Source organism: Camelus dromedarius, chromosome 2 (assembly GCF_036321535.1).
Source record: "Camelus dromedarius isolate mCamDro1 chromosome 2, mCamDro1.pat, whole genome shotgun sequence".
In the NCBI taxonomy this organism is placed as follows: Eukaryota; Metazoa; Chordata; class Mammalia; order Artiodactyla; family Camelidae; genus Camelus; species Camelus dromedarius.
This window is the reverse complement of record NC_087437.1, coordinates 11,073,486-11,096,785: the sequence shown is the minus strand read 5'-3', so window position 1 is coordinate 11,096,785 and position 23,300 is coordinate 11,073,486. Positions and strand designations below refer to the sequence as shown.

The 23,300-nt window shown below is 44.2% G+C and overlaps 1 protein-coding gene across 1 annotated transcript in view; it reads right to left on the bottom strand.

The window, feature by feature from the left end:
* LOC105095618 (ubiquitin-conjugating enzyme E2 E1) overlaps positions 1-23,300 on the bottom strand; it is a 68,155-nt gene that overhangs the window by 1,163 nt on the left and 43,692 nt on the right. Inside the window, exons 4-5 of the mRNA XM_031433223.2 lie at positions 2,187-2,319; positions 716-863 (exon numbers count right to left, since the gene is read on the bottom strand). Coding sequence (XP_031289083.1) covers positions 716-863; positions 2,187-2,319 — 281 coding nt within the window. The remainder of the gene's footprint in view (positions 1-715; positions 864-2,186; positions 2,320-23,300) is intronic.

Below are 23,300 nucleotides of genomic sequence, written 5' to 3'. Positions count from 1 at the left end.
AAACACATGACACTAAAAATCGTCAAGTCCTCAGGTCAGGGCTGTTGCAGTGCAATACCATTTACCTCCTCACTGTTTACCCAGAAAGAGCCAAATCTGCCAGGTGAAAACCTGTACTTCTGATTAAGTACAGTGTTTCCCTGAAACCTAAATAGAATCTTTAATAATTAAATTTACGTCTGATTTATCTAGAAAAAAATTTCAATACGAGGAAATTAAGCGCCCGCCACAAACCACAGTCTGGTAAACACCAAGTATACAGCAGAGAAACACCCCTTTCAAAGTGGACCACCACCCAGGAAGCAGCCATGGGGCCAGAGCTGGGTGGACCTGAAGGCAGAGGTGAGGTCAGAGGCAGATGACTCAACATGTACAAGAGTGGTTCTGGAGAACTGTACAGGAAATATGCAAAAGGTGAAAAAAATAAAGGAGAATGATTGAAAATGTAAAAACCTAAAGCAGCCTTACGTAAGTCTTCAGTTTATAACAGCTTGTTCCCAGAATGTATCAATGGTGAACCTGTGAATCAATGGTTGCGTCTTTCAACCAGTAGACTGAGTTCTTAATAAGCACTTTCTTCAAAAAGCAACTGGCTTTGGCCTTTGAAAGCTCGTACAAAAATAAAATCTGAGCTGTATCTTTAGAAAATCTTAGTTTAAGTAGAAAGTATTTTCCAGGTGAGGAGGAATAAAACAAGGCAAAGAATTATTCTTACCAGGATTACAGTCTGTAAGAAGTGAGCAGATAGAAAGGAGAACTTTAGAAATGGTTAGTGCTGGACTCCAATTATCTTTCAATATGTCCAAGCAAATAACTCCTTGACTGTTAATATTACAGTGATAGATTCTTGTCCGAAATGTAACCTAAAAAATAAGATAGTGTTAAAATTTTAAACAGCAAACAGTGAAACTTTTTACTAAATCATCTTTTCAATTAAGTGGCCCTAATTAAAACTTCTAAAGAAAGTTTTTAAAAAGAAATACAATAACAGTTTAACCAAGGCTAATAAGAGACTACTTAATAAAACTGAGATGAGAGAATTCACTGATACAATCTCAGGGATTTTCAATTTCATTTAAAAAGTAATAATAGTCTGCCAACAAAAAGCAAGGTAACTTCAGTATGTCTTGAATTCATCTTTAGCAGTTTTAATGTTTTAAATACTTTTCTGACGTTTCCGTTTGAATAACTAATTGTTTGCTGACCTCTTGTGTTGGCTGCTAGTACTACACGGCTTCCCAGCAAGCTTTAGAGTCGTAATTCAGAGGTACAACATAGTGGATACACAAAGACAAAGTGCTTAGCAAACAATGATCACACACCCAAAAATCTGAAAATTATGTTTGAAGATGAGATTTGTTTCTAACCTTTCTATCAGATCCTGCCCACCTAAACCGCAGGATTCATTTTAACAGTCTCCGCAGGGTGAGGAGCCAGAAAAGGGTGAGGACCACAGCAGCAGATCAATCAGCGCCAGGTCACAAGAGCCAGGGTTATTTTGGTTAATCTGCTAATTTTTACTTGTGAAACATACTGAATCATTCCAAAGTAAAAATAACCTAAAACTTTACCACCTTTTTTTTTTTAAATGACAGACTTTCAATCACTTCTTGCAGCTGCTGTTGTACCTTTACTTAGCAGTCTACCCCATCCCTAAGAAGAGGTTTTCCCTCAGACTGTGTGAATGGAAAACCCACAGACTGTTGAGTGTCACAGGAGACAGGTGATCTGAGCAGTCCCCACCCATCCTTGATGAGAAAAACCAGAGCCTGGAGGTGAGGATCTACACTCGACCAAAGGATGACAGGGAGCAGAACCCAAGGCTTTGGTAGGAGATTCTGACTCTCTAATTGTTTTAGTGCATAGATATTTTGACACCATTTCTATCTGTTCAAAAACTTGTCCCGTCAAGTGGGAAACGGGGCATTTACGGGTTGCGGACTGTTACTGTACATAGCAGGACTTTACGCCCCATCAAAACAAAGCACTGACTCTTAGAAACGGCCCCTGCCAAATGAGGCAAAGTCACCCCAAAGAAGCGTTTTGTACCTGTTCAAATGTACTTAGAGATTTGTTAAGATATAACAGAAATCTATTTTTTTGTGATTAAAAACTCAGTTTTAAAAGCTTCGATAATCTTTCACGGGAGTGTGTACCTTTAGCATAAACCAGCGGGAGCATCTTACCTTTGGAGGCTTGAAGGGATATTCTGGCGTAAAAGTGATATCAAGGAAGAACACACCACCCTCATACACAGATCCGGGAGGCCCTAGGATGGTTGACCTCCACTCATAGATGTTGTCGCCTTTGGGACCAGCACTGTGAAGTAGTATGTCAGAAGGTGAGTAGATGGTGGCACATCCCAGTTCTTACAGTGTGTCAAGAAAAAAGGAGGGGGCGGAGATCACCTCTTCTCCCTTTTTGTTTAATGTGTGGATTTTCTCCATGAAACACCAGTACCTTTCAGACTCTGACACAGGCTCCAATGACCCACTGGCCTTTAGGTCAAGTAAATGGTAAAAGAATGTTGAAACCATTCTAAGCCGACTTAGCTGTGAAGAAGTAGGAAATCCCCTCAGTTCTCAAACCCTCCTCTTGACACATAAGAAAATGCAAACAATACTTTCCAAAAAAGGAAACACCACTCAGCACACAGAATTACATTAACATAAATTAGTGACAAATTTTTGTTCACAGCTACGTCATTTCTGACTGACTGGGGCTCTCCCTCCTTATTCTCGTTTCTCCATAATTTTACCCTAAAAGGAGTCCAACAGATTGCAATTCTCTTTACAGTGTAAACCACACTGGGTGGGAGAAGGATGACAGGTATCCTGTGATTCAATTTTCGTTCCGGTATATGTTGAATCCTGTATCAGGTTCTCTACGGATTAGTTGGGACGTTTATCTATCCGTTGCCTGTTAGATCCCTGTCATTTACACTTAGTTACGCAGCAGTGGCCACAGAGACCATTCTGGAGCATCGTGCTGTCTTACAGAGTTCTCTGTATTCAAGCATATTAATAGACAAAAATATAAAAATATGGACCCTCCAACTCCAAGGCCTGTCCAAGCAACTTAAGTGCAATACTCTGATACTGAGAGGAGAGAAAAAGACAAGTTTGGGAAAGGGTATTAGTTATTCATTTAGAAAGATCTGCCCCCAGCAGGGTGATAACATGGGTGGTGGAGTCAAGTGTTCAGTTATGCATTTTCACATTTCTCAAACCTAACTAACCATTCACAGCTGCTTCAAGGGTAACAATGTGTGTGAGCCAAACAAGAAGTCCTCACTTGGAGAGATTTGTACGTCCCAGTCAACATACAGAATAATTTCTAGAGAGCAGGCCAAACTCTTAAATAAATGTATGGTGTGAACTGGCTTCATTCACTCAGACACTCACTGATGGCCCGGCTTCCATAACGAACAAGATGATAACTCTGTCTTCAATGTGTCTTTCTGCTAACCGGTTATACATGAAGTTCAATTCCTTCATTTAAGAGAAAGAGAAGATGAAGAGGAAGGGAGGGGGTAAAAAAAAAAAACAACCTAACCTCTAGCCCTATACTTTCCTCAAACCCATCAACGGTTTTTTTCCCTTTCAGTCTGAAATTTTGAGTGGAAGGAACAACAGGAACATATAGCTGAGGGGAGTGAGCTCTCAAAAGAAAACCAGAAGAAAGAAAGTTGGGGAGGAAAAACATGGTGTGGCAACAAAGGAGGGAGAAAAGAAGGCAAAGAACAGGGGCCGGTGGGGAATGTTAGGGCCCAGACTGGTCAGGGGGCAGAAGGATTTCAGATGCTGCCCTGAGCGAGCACTTACTAGCTGTGTGGCCTTGAGCAAGTCATCAGCGTAAACCACCCACCTCTCAGGAACGTTTTGAGAATTAAAATAATACAACAGACCCACGGTAATCTCATTAAACGGTAGTGGTCACCAATAATTATTCCCACTGGCTCAAACAGTATTGTCCCTTAGTATCTCCTTGTGATGGGAATTCCCAAGAAGTATTAAAAACCTGTTTTACATGTATGTAAAGAGAGAGAGATCATTTAATTCACACTGTCTCGAATATTAAGTCATGCAGCAGAGACCATCTGAGTTTAAAAAAAAAAAAAAGGATGACTTCGGTTTTGCGTGACATCTGACCATAGTTTTCATACGGTGGGATGTAGGGAGAGCTCTTCATCAGCCCTCTCCCTCTAAAGACATGCAGTGAACCCTCTAGAGAAAGGGTACTGCTGATTTCTGATTGTCTTGAGGTTAGAACTGGTCCTTGGGCATCTTAAGTCTGCCTACATGTTTGCATCCAGCAGTGTGCTTGGGCAGGAAGTCTAAAGACACCGGCTGATACAGCTATGATACCTTCTACCAGACTGGAGGTAGCTGAAAAGTGACTAGGCAGATGAAGAAGACACTAACACAGAGGCTGCAGATAAAAAGACAAACTCTTCTCTTGTATCTAATTCCTGGTACCTAAGACTTAAATGCAAAAAGGCTGTCATTTACTCTAAATCCCTCTTTTCACAGGTGAGGAACCAAGGCCAAGAGAAGCAGCAAGGGCATCTAAAACATGCATCAGCAGCCATACTGTCTCCCTCACAGTTGCGTGGTGATGCTGAGAGCCCCCACCCCCATGCTGCAAAGTAACAGCACAGCCAGTCTAGCCCTGGAGGTGACATGTTGGCATGGGCCCAATTCTGCTGACCCTTGGTGCAGGAAAAAGATAAAAGAAGATCAAAGGTTTAACAGCATACCAGTACAGATTTTATGGATTGTACAAAAAACTGGTGGTTTCCAAATTTCATTAGGTTCATCAAAATAATCTATGGAACTTTAAAAATTAAATACTTCCTGAACCTTTCATCTTAGGCCTGCTGAATTTAGACTATCCAGAAGGGGACCCAAGAATCCGTATGTTTAAAAAGTTCCTCTGGTGACTTTAAGCAGGTGGTTTGCATTCAGGAAGCACCTGAACAGGTTGCAGGAAGCAGGACGGCCAGTTTGGAACATAAGCATTAACATTTTACAGCGTGTCCCCTGCGATGTAACTAGACGTCAAGTCAAGATCAATACTTGTCTGCAATCAGCTTTAGTCCTAGTGTAAACTTTTCTGAAAGTTCAGATAGAAGTGTGGAGAATGCGAGTTCAAGAATCAAGTATGCAACATAAACATAACTTAAACTTCAAAAATGGAGAATGAATCTGGGGTATATGTAAGAAAAATAATACTAAGTGGAGTAGAATCAAATGTAGTTGAAATCATACAGCATAAAACAGGAGCTTTTGTCAAAGACTCAATAGCACGGATCCCTAACCTGTGGGTCCTCACCCTGGGAGTTTGGAAATTACGGTGAAGGGTCTGAGAACCCACTGCAAAGACCCAGCAATGCTGCCTGAATAAACACTTTAGGTACCCGTTTTTCAAGGCTGTTATTGGATGAATTAACTTTTTGTCATGCATTTTCTGAATCGTAGAATAAAAAAAATTATGGTATAGCGGCCTGCAAAACTTTTGCTTTTTTTCCCTTTCCACTCTCACTGCAAAAGTTAGGATCTCCTGGTCTAGAGGTGGGCAGACAGAGCCCTGGTGGGAGCACAGGGGGAAGGGGAGGGATGCAGGTGGAAGTCAGCAGCTCTCAGAAGGCCGCTGTCAAGGAGGAGCCTCCCCCAGGCTGTTCAGGGAAAGGTCTGTGCCAGCACCCCACCTGTTTCTCTGCGGAACGACTGGCTGTGTTTACCCTCGGTCAGCACGCCATTCCCGGCCTTCCGCCCCCTCCCTTTAACAGAGGATACTTTGGTTTCACAGTAAGAAATGTAACTCCAATTTTAAACACTGGTGGGAGTTTACTAGTCAGTCTTAAGTAATGAGGAAGTGGACAGTTCTGAACTGAAAGATGGGGGGTTGAACTTAAGATGTTAAGGAAAGATGGGAACAAAAAACCACGTACTCCTGTCTGAGGATACTGAACCCTGACTGTGATTGGGGTCTGCACGCAGCTGAGACTGAGAGGGCAAAACCTGAACACGCCTCTGCCTCTCAGGGTGTTTCTTTCTGTAACAAAAACACTTTTGAAAATCAAAGTGTAATACATAGAACTCTTACACAAGGCAAAAAGAACTGTGCTGTTAATTCAGTTTTTTCCTTCTAGTCAAAATAAATACAGCTGCGGTAAATAAACATTTTAAGGAAAATAATAATTTCTACTTGACACAATTTTTTCTTTTTGTAAGGGTTTCTGACTTCATGCAGATACACCAACAATGCAGGGGTTGTCAGGAACCACAACGTGTTGTTGGCACAGGAAGGTGGGCTGGCTGGCTGGGAGGCCCTGTGTCTCCACCAGCAGACGCAGCGCAGCCCAGAACCCGCCTCATGGCCGTTCCCAGCCGCCCGGCAACCCGGGGACCCGTCTTCCTGGTGGCCGCGGGCAGGGCGGCCCGAGGCCACAGTTCTGTCTCATTAACACTATCTTGGTAATTACACAACGCAGAGCTATCAGTTGGTAGTAACTTTTGCTTAATGCATATGGTTTTAAGTAGAATTTGAACAGTATAAAATGTAATTAATACAAGTCATTTAAGATGTAATCCTAAGAAATTAATAAAACCAATTAAAAGAAACTGTCATTAGAGCAATCTTACTACTAGAATCTGATGTGTACTCTGGATTGACTTAAACATTTCCAAGATAACCACGTAGGCCAATGTTTAAGCTTCATTTTGTTTTGTTATGAAATCATGTTTTTCTCATTCCTTCCCCATTCCCATCCTCAGTACTAATTCATTCCAGACTATACTGTGCTTCCATTTCAAGTTAGAAACCAAAGCTGCACTTCAATTTTCAAAAGGTATCACTGATTTCTTACAAAGAACATCCTGAGAGCAAGGCAAAAATTATAATCCATTTTTAAAAATTATGTTTCAATCCGATCAATTTTTAAATTTTTATTGGGAGCAACGACCCTTGCTTACAAGCACAGAAAACCCAAAATTCAGATGTTATTTAAAGCATAATCCTAAAAACCTTAACTATCTGGTCTCACACCCTAGAAAAAAAGTGAGGGATGAGAGGATGGGAAGCTAACATGCCACAAAGCAGCATGTGGACAGCAGCAGCAGCAGCGAGGGTGGGAGGGGGGCAGCTGTCAAGTGTGCCAGCGTATTCCAAGAAGGGGTAGAGGCCCAGGACCAACCAAAGGAGCAGCTCGGTTCTACCCACCTAAACACCCCAAATAAACCCGACAGCATCCCACGGTGCAATGACTGACGTTTCATACACACAGAGAACTGGCACATGGAGTGAACTTCATCATCCCCAGAAGAACAGATGTGGCAGACTGCTGCCTGGCTAGTCCACGTGCTTTCCTCTTCTTTGTAGAAGTGTCAAGGTAAATAAAGCAAACTAGTTGCTTATATGAAGTGCATCACTCACGTCCCAAAGTCCCCCAAGCCCCCACATTTCTACAGTAGCTTCAGAGCAGTGGTTCTCAATCGGGGGTGATGTCGCCTTGCAGGAGGTGGACGTCACAACTAGGACGGAGGGTGCTACTGGCACCTGGTGGGGAGACGCAGGAAGGTGTACCGGGCAGCCCCCCACAAGAAGAATGCTCTTGGCCCCAGGTGTCAACAGTGCCAAGGCTGAGAATCCTGCCTTAGGGAAAATGTGCTCTAAATTCAGCTAGCAGAAAAGAGCTTCAGTCTGAATCTCTACTGTCCGACTCCAGTGCCATCCTCTGATGTTTTACTGCTCAGGGCCTGGTACAGAAAAAAGCATTTATTATACAGTAGTTATTATTAAAAGTTAGATTGGCATATGCCCCAATGCTCTACAGACCCCTGCTACTCAAAATGTAGCCCCCAGACAAAGAACATCAGCATCCCCTGGGTGTTTACTAGAAATGCAGACCTGGACTCCACCCCAGACCTAAAGCATCAAAATTTGCATTTTAACGAGGTCTCCCGATGATTCCTAAGCCCAGTGAAGTTTGAGAAGCCAACTACGGAGGACATTAAGTGGTAATGAACACCGACTCCGCTTTCTAATCTTCTAGCTCTAAGTTACTATTTGTATTATCTAGCTCCCTTCTTCACTGTCTAATTCTTCGCAGGAAGAAACAAGTATCAACCTGCTGCTGCTTCAGCTCTGTTGAGATCAACATCCACAGCATGCACGGAACTCAGGCATGTTTACAGGAAGAGATCCACAACCAGAGCTGTGCTCCCCACAGCAAACACACCGCCCGAAGTCCATTCTTAATTTACTCTTCTTTTGCTAAGAAATTCACGAAGAATGTGATAAAATAGCATGAATCCATTTTACCAATCTACCAGAAGGAATCCTCACCTTCCACAATCACCTCCCGGTAGACACACTCTCTAGGGAATGAAAGCCGCCTTTCTCCGTGGGATCTATTTAACACAACCAGAGGAATTTTATAAAACAAAAACAAAAAACGTGTTGTCCTCAGCATTCCTTCATAAAACAGTAGCCGCCTGTAATCTAAGAGTGAGTAGCAGAAGGAACTTGAAAAATCAGAAAACCTCACTGAAGTGACCACCAGGCGAGTGACATGGCTTGGTGAGGGCTATTAAAAAGGAGGGCACAACCACTGTCACAGTCCTTCCCAGTAAGCGAGGAGCCTCCTCATACAAACAAGGTGGTGCAGCCTGGCATGTACGTCAGGTTCCTGGCCCCTGGAAAGAACTTTCAGACCAAGGGCCAACCCAAGGGACTCCCCAGAAGAGCTGGTGCTCACATAAGAATTCGCATCAGTGGTCCTCTGTGCATCTAAGCAGGTGTGCCGGAACAGAGCAGGTCCAGAGGGTGCGTTTGCCTACATGTAAGAGGGAAAACTAACTCAAACGTAAAACTGGAAACAGTATGATCCATGTCCCTAAGAAGCCTCCCCACAAAGCCCCCGAAGTCCTGTTACGCCAACACTGAGGAAAGGGCACCTACGGTCTTCCTCCGGCAGGAAGTAGACAAACCTAAAAGGAATTTATACCATACTCTTCATGAAGCCCTAGGCTGGTGTGAGGCCTGCGGAAGCTGCAGAGTTCATTTCTGAAATCTGTTCCAAATCAGAAGAGAACAGACTGCCTGTAGATGATTTACACAGAATGCTACAGCTATGTGGGCGCACAATCTTACATCGGATTCTAGTTTCTAGAGAGTAGTAATTTTCCTCACATACTACAGGGCTTGTAGGCCTAATAGCAATTAACAATATTTAACTAGCTGGTCAAAACATGTGCCGCTGTGCAGATTACATGACGGCGTTTCCAGATAGGTGAAAAAACAAAACACCATAAAAGCTCAGTCCTGCCCAGCTAGCCATTCAATTGGCATTTTATCTTACATGGTACTGCTTTAGAAAAAAAGCAGCCACAGAGCCCTTCTGGAAATTTATATTCCAATTCTGAAAAAGAATTCGATGCACACAGAGTAAGGACACAATTTTTAAAAAAAAACCTAGTTTCAAGATAATTTGAAAGATATTCCAATAGGGACACTGAAAGAACTGCAGGCCTAAAAACCCACGTGGCCATCGGGTTCCTTATTCTCAACCAGGGATGGCTAAGTACTGAGTTTTTAGTGAACTGAGCTATGCAGTGTGCTTTAACTTCGAGACTAGTGGTACAGAAGTGGGGGTAGGCAACAAGCAAGTGAAATGGCAAAGCAGCCCCAAGCCAAGGGCCTAAAAAATCAGGTGGTGGGGACGACACACAGGAATGATTACGGAGAATGAAAAGGTGCCCAGTGTCTCAAAAGCCACCTTCCTATGCAAGGTTGAACAGGTCGCTAGTCAGGATTAAGGAGGAACAGACCATAGCTCTTTTCTGCAGGAACTACACAAGCCTGACCTAGAACAATTCTAATTTGTTTTTTTTCCCAGAGAAATAAGAAAAATAGTCAGAGCACAAGCTCTAAGGTGATTACCCATCCATTCCCACTAAAAGAAAGCAGGGCTGCTGTGTCTGCCTTAGCATCAAGTGGCTGAGCCCTGACTTTTCAGGGGCAGTGCTTGTATTATTAGCATATATAAATCAGCCATCTAAGTGAGGACAGCTGACCCTTGAGCAACACCAGTTTGAACTGTGAGGGTCCACTTAAGAGCAGATTTTTTTCAATAAATATACTGGAAAATTTGGGGAGACCTGCGACAGTTTGAGAAAATTCATAGCTGAATTGTGTAGCCAAGAAATACTGAAAAATTAAGAAAAACTTAGGTATGCCATGAATGCATAAAATAAATGCAGACATACCTACAACATATAAAATAAATGTTAATGTTTATGTTATTAGTAAGGTTTCCGGTCAACAGTAGGTTATAAGTAGTTGAAATCTGGGGGAAGTTGTGCAAGGGGCCCCCAACCCCTGTGTCGTCCAAGAGTCAACTGTAACCGGAATCAACTGAGTCCAGTTCTCCATCCACAGGGTCTGCTGAGCACAAGCAGCTCTTCTATCAGGATGCTAACTGTACTGAGGGTAAAGGAGAGGCAGCTGGGCGGAAATCGAGTGTCCTGTTTAGACTTTTTAGGGGGTAAGGCACACTGTTAACACCGGTACCTTCCACACATTTAGTGCTGGTCCTCAAAAGCAACGGTGTCACAAGGAAAGCTATTTAAAGACCAAAATTCTCAAAAAAGAACTGACTGGGTTTTACTCAATTCTGAGAAAAGATTCTAGAGCACATCGTTGGCTACGCAATTATCATAAAGGTTCCCATCAGCTCACACTTACCGTTTGTGCAGCCCCAGGTGGGGCAGGTGGGGAAGTGACAGGAGTGTAAATGCTCAGAAAAGAGGTTCCGTACCTCGTCAGAGCCCAGGGAGCTGCCTGATCTATTCTGCTGCAGTGCTTTTTGGGATCATTTATTACATGGTGTGAATTCTATAATTATTTTATTGTTTGATAAAGCTTTTATTTAATAATAATTTAAAATTTTATTGCCCTTACAAGTGTTCCAGTTTGGATGTTATATACTTCATCTATCTATGAGGGGCCCCTGGCCACATCCCCGCACTGCCGATTGACCTGGAGCCCCCGCCTGGCTCCTGATTCTACCATCTTGCTGCCTTTCTGCTCTTCATCCTCAGCCCGCCTCCTCCTTCCAGGGCTTTGAGTAAACACCGCAAGCAGGCGTCTCCCATCTGAGGTCCAGCTCCCTACAACTTCCCTCCGCACAGAGCGCATGTGGATTTGGAGGATGAAACGCTTTCAGCTAAAGCTGGCATCGACATTACCAGGGAAAGACCAGATGAGCAGTTTTCCGCAAGCCCACAGGCCAAAACTGTTTTCACAGTTCTAAAACACTATTTGCCTTTTCCCCTCTCCATCTCCCAGTCGTACTGTGCAGTCTTCCTGAGACTGCGTGCAGTGTGACCCAGGAACCGTCTGAACGCAGAAGCACACAGGATAGTCCTTACGTCAGACGTTAAAGCAATGTGTAAATGCGGTAAGCGGTACCATTTGTCTAGGTTTTTTATATTTGGAAAATGGAGTATATGTTAACATGTTTTTTGTTAGTTTAAAATAAATTACTAATATTTTTTAATGTTTTGGTTTTAACTTTGAATGCAGTAAAAATCCATAATTAATCACATAAACAAAAAAGTTCTTTGGTGTTTGTAATAATTTTCAGGAGTGTAATGGGGTCCTGAAACAAATGAGAACTGCCGGGTAAATTATTTTAAAATAATACTACAGCATAAGTGGCTAACCATTGAAACAAGTGTCTGACTCATTCCCATCAGATATTAAAAGAAACAAAACAAAAACTAAAAGCTTTAAACAGGTGCTAGAAGGAAACAGAAGTGAACAGCTTTACATTGTGGGTGGGGAGACATTCTTATCTTGACACCCTGCAGCCGATGCCCTGGGTGCCTTGTCCGCGTCCCCAGGCCCGAGGTTCCAACAAGCTTCTGTCAAACACCAGCAGCCCTGTCTCTACCTCTGTGTCTAAAAGCTTTTCGGTCAGTGGCAACGGGCAGGAAGTGCAGGTAAATTAACGCGGTGGTAACTTTACAACACAACCCACAGATTCTCTGACACGCCTCCAAGAGGTAGAGTCTAACTGCCCTCCCTAAGGGAGACAGTGTGACTCCCCAAGCTAGGTCATTTTTTAGAAGGTGAGATGGTCTCTCCCTTCCCCCAGGCTGTCTGTCTGTGCACCTAGGAAGCCCTACATCCCACATAAGAAGTCTGACTAACCGGACCTACATCCTGGAGAGACCATGCGGACAGACGCAGAGTGGGGGAGGACCGAGGACCCCAGGTGTCCCAGCCCCCGGTCACCTGAGTCCTCCCAGCCCAGTCGGCCCCAGACATATGAGGTTGTGATGGAGGCCGCTGTTTTACACTGGTAATTTAGAATGTTCTTGTAAGACAGCAAGAAGTTACTGGAACACTTCTCAAGAGGAGCCTTCGAACAACAGCTGATTGCTGGGCGGGACAACCGGGGCAAGCGCTTACCCAGGTCCCTGGAGTTCCCCCTTGGGTGCCTTCTGCTGTGGGAGCTGGCTAAGAAGGCATCTTTATGGACAGTCTTTTCTTCCCGTTGCTCCTTCCTACCTCCACCTGTGTTCCTTACACGACTGAACTACCTGCATTCCAATCCTCAACGGTCTCCTTCTGGGGGAACCAAAGCCCAGACACCAAAGAAGTTACACACAGAGGAAAACATGAACATACGTGACTACCGAAAACTGAAGATCCTTCACAGAAAGATACCAGAAACAGTTTATCGGGGGGGGGGGGGAGATATCGCAGTGCATGATTACGGGTTAACATCCTGACTTTGGAAAAACGTTAAACATGCTAATAGCAATGGACAAAAGTACACAGGCATTTCTCAAAAGAAACGTATATGGCCAATAAACAAATTCTTAATCTTACTCAGACTCAGAAAAATGCAAATTAAACACGAGGCACATTTTTCCTATCAGGACTCACAGAAATGTAAGGCTGAAAATCTGTGTTAATTGTATGATGAAACAGACACTTCCATTGCTTGTGGGGGAGCAAATTAGCAGTCCTTTTAGTAGGCATAACATATTCAAATATAAACCCAGGATACCCTTTGACACAGAAATTCTGCTTCTTGGAACTTAACCGGAGGAAATCACTGGCCATGTGCACGTGGCTACAGTATCAGGATATTTATAAGAACCTTCTGTATGATTTAAAAGTTTTTGAAACAAGCTAAATTATCAACAGGAGATAAGTTAAATAAATTGTAGTATGCACACTCTGCAGCTCTTAAGAGAGATGAAGTCTGCACACTAAACAGGGTTTAAAGAAATCCATACTGGACGCTTAACTGACAAAGCAGGTTTCCTGACAGCAGGCAGAGCAACCTCACTTCTGTAAGAAATCCAAACTGTGAACAGAGATCACACCTACAGGGTAAGATGCAGGGGATTTATTTTCTCCTTTAAACAGATCTAAACGACTGGGATTTAAAAAATGATCATGTTTCACTTTTACAGTAAGAATGTATTGCCCTTCTACAAAGGGTAGGAGAAATAGAATCTAATCCACCCAGAAGCAGAAAAAGTAACGGAGAAAGTGCAGTAACTACGGTTCCCCTGGGGTGAGGAGGGTTTCTGACCAGGAAGCCAGTGCTTTAAGGGTCTAGGGGACTGGCGGGTACTCGATCTAGGCTATCTGAGCCCAGTTTCCACAGACTGGTTTAGAACAGCATCACCAAGGAGCGGAGGGAGACTTGACAAGTTCATTCCTGCTCACTGAGGCCGACAGTTTCCACAGCGACCCACTGGTTGATCACATCTCTGGGTGAAGAGCTCAAGTAAGTCAGCCATAGGAAATGACTGTGACTGCTCCCATCCCCAGCTCGGAGACCTGTCATGAAACCTCCCACCAACATTCACTTTGCAAGCTTGGACATACCTAGCTGAGCGGCGCCATCACCCTGCCCTGCCGCCACCTCCCTCCTCTCTTCAGCTCAAGGGCTCTCTCCTACCCGCTTCTTTCTGCCTTGATCTCAAAGGCAGAGCTCAGAGACTACAAACCCTCCTGATGGTGCTAATCAAAGAGGATCACACTTCCTGCAACAGCAGGAGGCAGGTACTTTTCAAAGTAAGGCAAGGGGATCTGACAGACCACTTGGCAGACCCGCCTACCAAATACCAGCTGCTAGCTAAGATCATCTGTTCAGTTTGTCCAAAGTCTATCTAAAGAGTCAAAACATCCAAGACTGAGGTGGGTGAATTTAACCGTATGTATATTACACCCTAATAAAGTAAATGAACATTTTACCCAAGTACAAGCAAAACAAAGTTTGAATTCAACTCTCCAGAACTTACTAGATATGTTTGTTCTGACCTAATATACGGACATTTAAAATATCATTCCAAGAACCAACGTAAAAAATAAACGTAAAAGCGGAAAATACCCAACACTTTGCAGAGAAACATACCATTTCCACAATCCTTTCATAAACTTTGACTTTTCTGATCTTTACCCAAATCTTTTGTATCAGGAACGATAACATTATCTCCATTTTAAAGATGGGTAAACAGATTCAGGAGGTTAAGTGACGTGTTTGTACAAAGTCCCAGAGCTAGAAGTCACAGTTCCGGCCAATGCGATCCAGGCTTTCCTACACTGGTACTCTCTCCACTGTATTCACAGAGCTTCTAATAAAACTGCCTCCTCTGGATTCACCGCCAAGTCCATTTAATCACATTTACTAGTCTGCCTTTCCTACTTTATTATTTCATTTCTCTGTCCCATTTGGATGGAGGCTGGAATTAAACAGGAACAAGAAAATCTTGTGATCTGCTAAGAGGTGTTACTAAAATTTCTTAAAAACTGACTCCCTTTATTTGTAGAAATGACTTAACTGAACATATATACATACCACACGGAGCACTTAGTGTGGAGAAGAGGGGATTGTGCAAATAATGTGACAACTCCAAAAATGATGAAAATCTCCAGCTTGGCCAATCTCCTTTTTCCTAGCTGACCTAGGCTCTAAGGCTGCTCTCTCCCTTCTGAGTAAGATGGCCCACATTCCACCTGTGGAATATCTTCTAAGCCTTTCTCTTGCCTTTTAAGATGGCCTGCACTCTGTCTATGGAGTATGTATCTCTCTGAATAAATCTACCTTCACTCAAAACACAAACAAAACACACACACACACACAAAACTCTAGCTTAATTAAAATCAAAAGATAATTTTGGGAAACAAGCATGAGTTCAACCGAGTAACAGTCCAAATACTATGCTCCTAAACTGCAGAGAGAAAAAGAGGGGGGCTTAAAAACAGGTATAGAACATGACACCTACTTTCCCAGCTCAGAAGTTGGTTTGGTCCCGGACGTAGCCCAGGAATTCGGATCCGCTCCGCTCCGCTCCATTCTAGCTCACAGCGGCACCGGGAGGCCCCGCGATCACGAAACGACCTGCACTGAGCGGAGGTCAGCCCCTGCCCGAGGGTGCGCCACCTCCCGCTGCTCAGAGCTCTGTGAAACTGAGGCCTCCGCAACCTCCTGCGCCTCTGCAGGATCTACAATTCAGAACCACCAGGAAATTGCAGGTCAGGGGGTGAGGAGAGCTATTTACTGCACTTGGAGTCGTGGGCTGCTTTCTCGGCCCCCGCTGGCCAGGAGAGAAAGGGAAGGCTATTCATATTTGCAGAGGGCCAAGAGGCTGAATGGCTGAAGCTATGCCCTGTGTGTCAAATACAGGGCTGGGCTCGGAGGGGAGGTCTGGCTTCTTTCTCACTGCTGAATCTCACGGCCAGGTCTGTCCTGCTGTCTACACCCGCCCTTCCGGGTCAGCCGGAGCAACAGAAGCTTTAACAGGTGCTGCAGCCGGTGCCGAAGAGGCCCAGGTGTCACGTCCACATGTGACGTTTCACAGCTGCCCAAGTCGCCCAAGTCCAGTATCGGGACTGGTAAGCAGACACACAGGACTGTCACTGGTGGCCACCGGCCAGCCACCTTTCTGGCTTGTAAATGAACACATGTAATGCATATGTAACCTCATGCTAGTAACAGTCCCTTCCTAAAATGATTCTAATCATTTAATACCGAAGGGAGTACAAAGCATTATCCCCAAACAGAAAAGGGTCCTGACAAAAATGTCAGCTAGTAATTTCCAATTTTATACGAAATACACTCTCAGAGAACTAACTGCTGAAATATATGCCTATTCAGGATAAGCTTTATAGAAAAGGCCAAAAAGCAAGAAAAGTTCTCATTAAGAGGCGAGGAGGCCACACAGGACTGTAGAACCAGGGTAAAGAATAGAAATACAGGAAAATGAAACCCTAACCTAAGGAGGGAATTAGCCACCTTGGAACACGTGCACAAAGACAGTGACTGAATACATGTACCACCTTCAATCTCTTCTCCAAGCTCCACCAGCAGGACAGTCAAGAGATTTTCTAAAAAAGGCATAAACCCAAGAAGATGGGAAGAGCAGGAAAGGAGGCAAGGTCAACAGAAGCTGGCAGACAACAGACAAGTCGTAAAGGACGTGAGCCATCGCAGACAGAACCCTGAACTGGCTGTCAGGAAAGCTCAGCCCACGCCCACCAGCCCACAATGTGTGGGCCATCACGCCGCATGAACTCCCCAGAAGCGTCAGGAATTTGAGGCGCCTGTGGAAGTTAAAAGCGATGCAGGGAAAGGTTCTAGAATAAGGACTGGGTCCAACTGGATACGAGCAGAGTTCTGAGACCCTCTAGGACAGGTAACTTCTCACCACTTGTCCCTCAGCATCACCCCAGCCGAGGTCAGGCCAGGTTCAGCAAGAGTCACGGGAGACTGGCCCTGGCGACTGGAGAGGAACCCGCCCCCGCTCAACTGCCGGCCGTGAACCCTGAGCATCCTGGGTCACAGCCTCCAGAGACCCTGAACTGAGGACCAGCAACGCTGTGCCCCGACTCCTGACCCACGGTAACTGTACGTCCTAAATGTGTGTATGGTTGGGGGCTGCTAAAGTCGCAGTTATCTGTTACACCGCAACAGAAATCCCGTCAGGCTGAGGTTTATTTTAGAGAGGCTGAAATCGAGGGCCTCAGAACCCGGGGACACGAACGTGGATGAGGGCAGAGGAGTGACACTGGCCAGTCTCCATCCTCCGCTCCCACCACACAGCCTGGCCCTCATGCCCCAGGCCGGCTCCTTGGGGCAACGAAACAGCCACAGACTGACTTTAAAGGCTCCCCTAAGTGACGGCTACCCAAAACATGGCAAACAAAGAGCAAAACAAACTGCAAGCTTATCAATTAGATCAGAAATTACAAAGGAAATGTTTAAATAAACTTATCATTAATATCCAGAGGATAGAAGATACTGCTTCAGTGAAACAACAAAATGGCTAAAACAAAACAACATTCAGAAAAGATGGGTGTGTGTGTGTGAGTGAAGGTGGTCAAAAAGCACAAACTTTCAATAATAAAATAAATCCTGGGGATGTCATACACAGCACAGTGACTACAGGTAATAATACATTTGAGAGATCTTGAAAGTTCTCATCACAAGAAAAAAAATTGTGTCACTGTGTGTGGTGATGGGTATTAACTGAACTTACTGTAGCAATCATTACACAGTATATACACATATCACATCATCACATTATACACCTTAAACTAATACAACGTTATATGTCAATTATATTTCAATAAAACTGGGAAGTAGGGGAAAAAAGGAAAAAGAAGCTTTTGGAAATTAAAAATAAAGCAAACAGAAACATTTAAAAATGCAATAAAGGGTAAAGTTGAAATCTTTCAAGATAGTAAAAAAAAGACAGCTAAAAATCAGAAAGAAAAAATATAAAAATTAAAGGATCATAAAAAGGTCCAAGATTTGAATAGTTAAGTGTGATCCAGAAGGGATAAACAAAGGAAGTCCAAAGGTTAACTTAAGAAAACTTCCAGGACATAAGTTTTCAAATTCAAAGGGGCACAGTACACTGTGGGGAAACAAACATATCAAGTTTTCAGGGAGAAACAACGTACAAGGAATCAATCAGCTTGCCTTTGGATTTGAACAGCAACACTGCGGGTAAGTGAAAGAGAAAAGAAACAAGGTTCAATGGAGAGCAGACAGAACAGAGAGTAGAGAGCATATCCAGAGAGGCTAGTGGGATAGCCGGGCACAGACTGAGCAGTCCTAGACTGGAGCAGGTCGGAGGCTCCAGGACAGACTTCTTCAGATAATAGGAAATTCATATAATACCCAAAGCACCTGCCTGTCTTTTGAGGAGGTTTAGACATTCGTGAAAGCATCTGAAATTGTAAAAGTATGGAGAAGTATGGGGTGGGGAGGGAGAGAGGCTGTAGGGAGAGAGGAAGAGGAGGAAAAGAGGAAGAGAAAAATTAACTCCAGGAGGGAAAAGTTATGCAGGAAAAAAGTAATCACAGTTTGCCACCCTGGTACACAGTACCATGTACAGTTGTGAACAATGTTCACACAGTAGAAACGGTGCTGTAACAAACAGTGACATAAACAAAAAGAGTATGGGAGATGAAAAGATGATCAGTATTGCTAACTGTTAGAGAAATGCAAATCAAAACTACACTATCACCTCACACCAGCCAGAATGCCCATCATTAAAAAGCCTTCAAACGATAAATGCTGGAGAGGGTATGGAGAAAAAGAAGCCCTCCTACACTGTTGGTGCGAATGTAAATTGGGGCAGCCATTATGGAGAACAGGATGGAGATTCCTTAAAAAACTAAAAACAGACTCACCATATGATCCAACAATCCCACTCCTGGGCTTATACCCAGAGGAAAATATAATTCAAAAAGACACATGCACTCCAGTGTTCACAGCAGCACTATTTACAGTAGTCAAGACATGGAAACAACCTAAATGTCCACGGATAAATGACTGGATAAAGAAGATGTGGTATAGATATACACAATGGAATACTACTCAGCCATAAAAAAGAATAAACTAATGCCATTTGCAGCAACAGGGATGGACCTGGAGATCATCATTCTAACTGAAGTGTGCCAGAAAGAGAAAGAAAAATGCCATATGATATCACTTATACGTGGAATCTTAAAAAAAAGGACACAAATGAACTACTTAGTATTTATAACTTAGATGACTGATTTCTTGAATACATGTAAGCACATCTGACTGTCCTTTATTACTGCATTCTGTTGATTCTTTCTTGTGGTTGGCTTTATTCCTTTGATAACCATGTAAGTTTCAAAAGCTAAAGCTCTAAACTGTTCTTAGACACAATGAACAGTACATACACGTATATTAAAAGAATTTTAAATAACAGAAGAGAGGTGATAAAAAGCAATAGAAAATACATTTAAAAGAAAGTATGGGGGGGTAGCTGGGGAGGAAATAACTAGATCTTCACCACTCACTCTTGTGAATCTAGAGCTGCTGCCAAAACTGAAAGAGCAAGTAAACATGGACACGCCGCCTAAAAACAGGGTGCTAAGAGCAACACAAGCAGCTCAAAGAGGTGCCAGGAGCCGCCCAGAGAGCAGAGCGTGGGGAAAGCTGCTGGACAGCTGTTCCTGTGAAACAAACCTTAAAGCATTAGACTCTCTGGATTATGTTGGTATATAATTTTAATAAAAATAAAAACTAAGAGAAAAGATGAAAAGGAAAAACAAAGATAACATCTTAAAACCCTGTGACACAGCTCCTTTATCAACTCAAGCTCCTGCAAGCACAACAGTACATGGCACTATGAGCTATTTTTCCAAATGAGCATCCAACTGGCTCCCAGAAATTAAGCATAAACCACTGGCGTAGTATTACGGACTCCCTACATACAGTTTAACGTACAGTGCACCATACACAGTACAATGCAGACTAAAATGGAAACAGAAGTACCACACAGGAACAGAGATGGTCCAGAAGTTCACTCTAAGGAGAACTGGGGAGGTTTCATAGTGTAACGGAATCTACGTTATGCTTAAAAAGCCGAGTGGGCTTTCTTCAGGGTGGGGGTGGGGACCAAAATGAACAATTTTGGTACAGAGATGTGATGTGTGTCTCCTGCAGGAATGTAGTCAAAAATGGAACTGGAATGACTAAATGAGAACAGATCACAGAGGACCTTAAATGCCTACCAAGCAATTTAGGTTTTAATAGCTTTGCATTGCCTACAGGAGTGTAGCGAAAACAGTCACTTTTAAGAAGCATGAAAACCCCAAACACTGAAAACATCAACCTATTCAGAAATAGGAAGCTACACAGTCCACCTTCACTGAACGAAGCAGAGAGCCTAATTAAGAGGCTTTGAAATCTAACAATCTGGATTAGAGCAGTGACAGCGAGAACAAAATTGTCTCTGGGGAAGTCACTTCATGGTAACAATCCTGAAGGGTTATCAATAAGCCACAGATCCTTTGACTGTATCAACACATTCACACGCTGTCTCTCCCTGGTTTCCCAGCGATACCGTTAACCAGAAACCCCAAGCTCCTTTCCAAGTACGATCAAGTAGCACTTAGTACGTCATTATTTGCTAAATAAACAAAACGTTGAGTTTATGTACATGATCTTGTATGTTCAATGTATTAACATTTCAGAAAACAACCAAACCACATACTCTGATTTTAGCTGAGAAAATACCATTAGCTATATGCTTGATTTGCTTGCTGTTATAGGCAATGGTTTAAAAATATAGTGTACCTGCTATTTTAGGTCTTGTCTATTTATTTCAAGAAGTTAGTATTCAATATTCTTTTAAAAGCACTCTTAAATGGGTTTATGGCTTTGTTTAAATGGGTTTATGCCTTGCAGCAAATAAAGGTGCAAGTATACTGGTAGGAAACACAGTTAAGCAAAATGAATAAAAAGAAAAAAAAAAAACAGTTTATCTAGCAGCTTGCTTGGGTTGTGCTTCTATTCAGAACCAGGGCTCTCAAGTTTAAAGACTCACCAACAGGCACATTCAACACCACGTAAGCATGAGATAAAACAAACATCAACAGAAACCTGGGACAGCCATCAATGTTCACCACTGTGCGGTTCTGTGAACAGCACGCCCGGCACCAAGCCCTGGGGAGGCAGACCAACTAAGACACCGCTGAAAGGAGAGCACAAAATCAGAGCAGGAGGTTTGTTTAGCAAAACAACGAAGTTAGTGCAGTGCAGTCAACAGCCCTGGAGCAGCAGCGGCAACCCCAAAGAAACCTGATCGGGGACAGAAGGTCCGCGAGCTCGGCCAAGGTGAAGGCGCCCGAGGGGACAGCTGCTGGCGCGGGCAGGCAGCCAGAGCCTCCTCCTCGGGAGACCCTGACGCTTGTGCTCGGGTGGCACGGCACGGAGGACTGGCTCCAGGAGAGAGCCGCCGCCTCAGAAGGGAGTCAGGAGGCTCTGGGGCGCCACCCAGGGCAGCAAGAGGGCAGCACAAAATGAATCCCAACGTGTTCCACGTAGAAACCAATTTGAAAATGTCTATTTAGACAGGAGTATTTGTTCAACATTACGCAAGGTACAAAATTTCTACAAGATTCACAAAGATGTAAAACTGCCATTAGAAGGGCCAACAATAGATGACTGAAAGAGAAGGTGAACTGAAGACGGGTAAAGGGAGCAAGGTGGCTGTGAGCTCCAGTACAGGGGGCTCGGAAATGGGCCCACGTAACGGCTTCCCAGGGCAGGCGTCTCCCCTTCACACACACACACACACGCACACACACACACACACTCACGCACAATCAACACAAGAGCGCCTTCCCTCTCGCTTGTGACAAGTATTTAGAACAAGTTTCCCAAAACGAGCGGCCTCCGCACTAGAGCTCAGTCAGCGGTTCTCACCCGCAAGTCCAAGACAAAGCTTTCACCAAACGGTAAAGAATAAAGGGAAAGGGATAAAGTACTATGTTTTCCATAAATTTTAATTTACTCAACTAAAAGTTTGTCCTTCGTTCTAATGTCAAGTTCCTCCTATTCTGCAGTTTTGTTTTCAAAATCCTTGCAAGATGAGATAAAATTAGCAGCCCGCATCAAGCCCCCACGAGCTGGAGTCGCCAGGTGACTCCTAGTGACAGCTTCACAGCCCCGGGTGGTACCCACCACAGCGGTGTCCACGGGAGAGAGGACTGGCCCCAGCCTGGGGCTCCTCTGGCCCAGCCCCTGTCCGCGGTCCTCAGGCCGCAGCCCCTCCAGAGGGCCCAGGCAGGGCCATGCCTCCCTCTCACCGCCAAGGCACCTCCATAGTTCAGACTCGCTCCTCGGAGGAACACACTGGACGCAGTTTCCACGGGCACGTGGAGCTTCCAGACCACAAGCAGGCTGACAGCACACGGATGAGAGACAGCCCCTCCGAAGTGCAGGGGATGTGCGGCCTCTGAGCCCAGCAATGTCCTAAACAGAGTGACTGTGACTTTGTCCTGGCTGGCACACACCTGCAGTCTGACAGGCAACCGAAAGGCACAGCGTTGGAGAAGAGCATCTTAAAGCACTGAGCGCCTTGTCCCTAAGGGCTCCTCACTCAGCCCCACCTCTCTGCTCCCTCTCACTTTAGTTCTTCCACCGGGACGTTTGTATCTTCACTCCTCCTTCTTTTCCCCTTTCATTTCAGAATACGCGCTTCTTTCCAAGATAAACGTGGTCTATCAAATTTCTCTTTCTTACTTTATCAATGAATCTAACACTTGGTTACAAAAAGTTCAAACTTCCCCATGCAAAAAGAGAAACAGAACTCAACAAAGCCTAAAATATCCCCCCCACACCCCTCTATCACCCTTCAAGCTGCCAGTCCAGGGTCCTCCTGCCCTTTAGTGCCAACTCCCTAACTCTACCTACATCGCCACCGCCGAGATTTACCCCGCTTTACCTGACTCTTCTGCAGTAAATGTCTCTTAGAGGCTAGCAATGAGCTTCCAGTCTCAAAATTAAATGACATCTCCCGCTTTCTTCACCAGCCTTTTTGTCAAGAACTGACTGACCGTGCCTTCTTAAACCTTTCTTGCCAATCATGACACTGCTTTTCTGATTCTCCTTTGACCTCTGAACTCCCTGTTCCCCTTTCTAAAGCCCCTTCCCTGCTGATCTACCAAGGCAAAGGGACAAAGCCAGCAGGAGCTCGCCTTGCCATGGTATAGAGAGAGGTGCATTGCAGGGAAGCGTCTGGATCCACGTGAGATCTGGGGGAGCTTTACTGTGTGCATCAAGGGAAGGAGAAAGGGAGAAAGCAAGTCAGAATCTGACACAAACGTGGCAGGAAATGTTAGCTTGCTGTCTTTACAGTCAGTGGGCCCTGGCAACACACTACAAAAATACTATTTACTGCAAAGCAACGACTCAAACCATATTCCAAATGGAGAGAAAG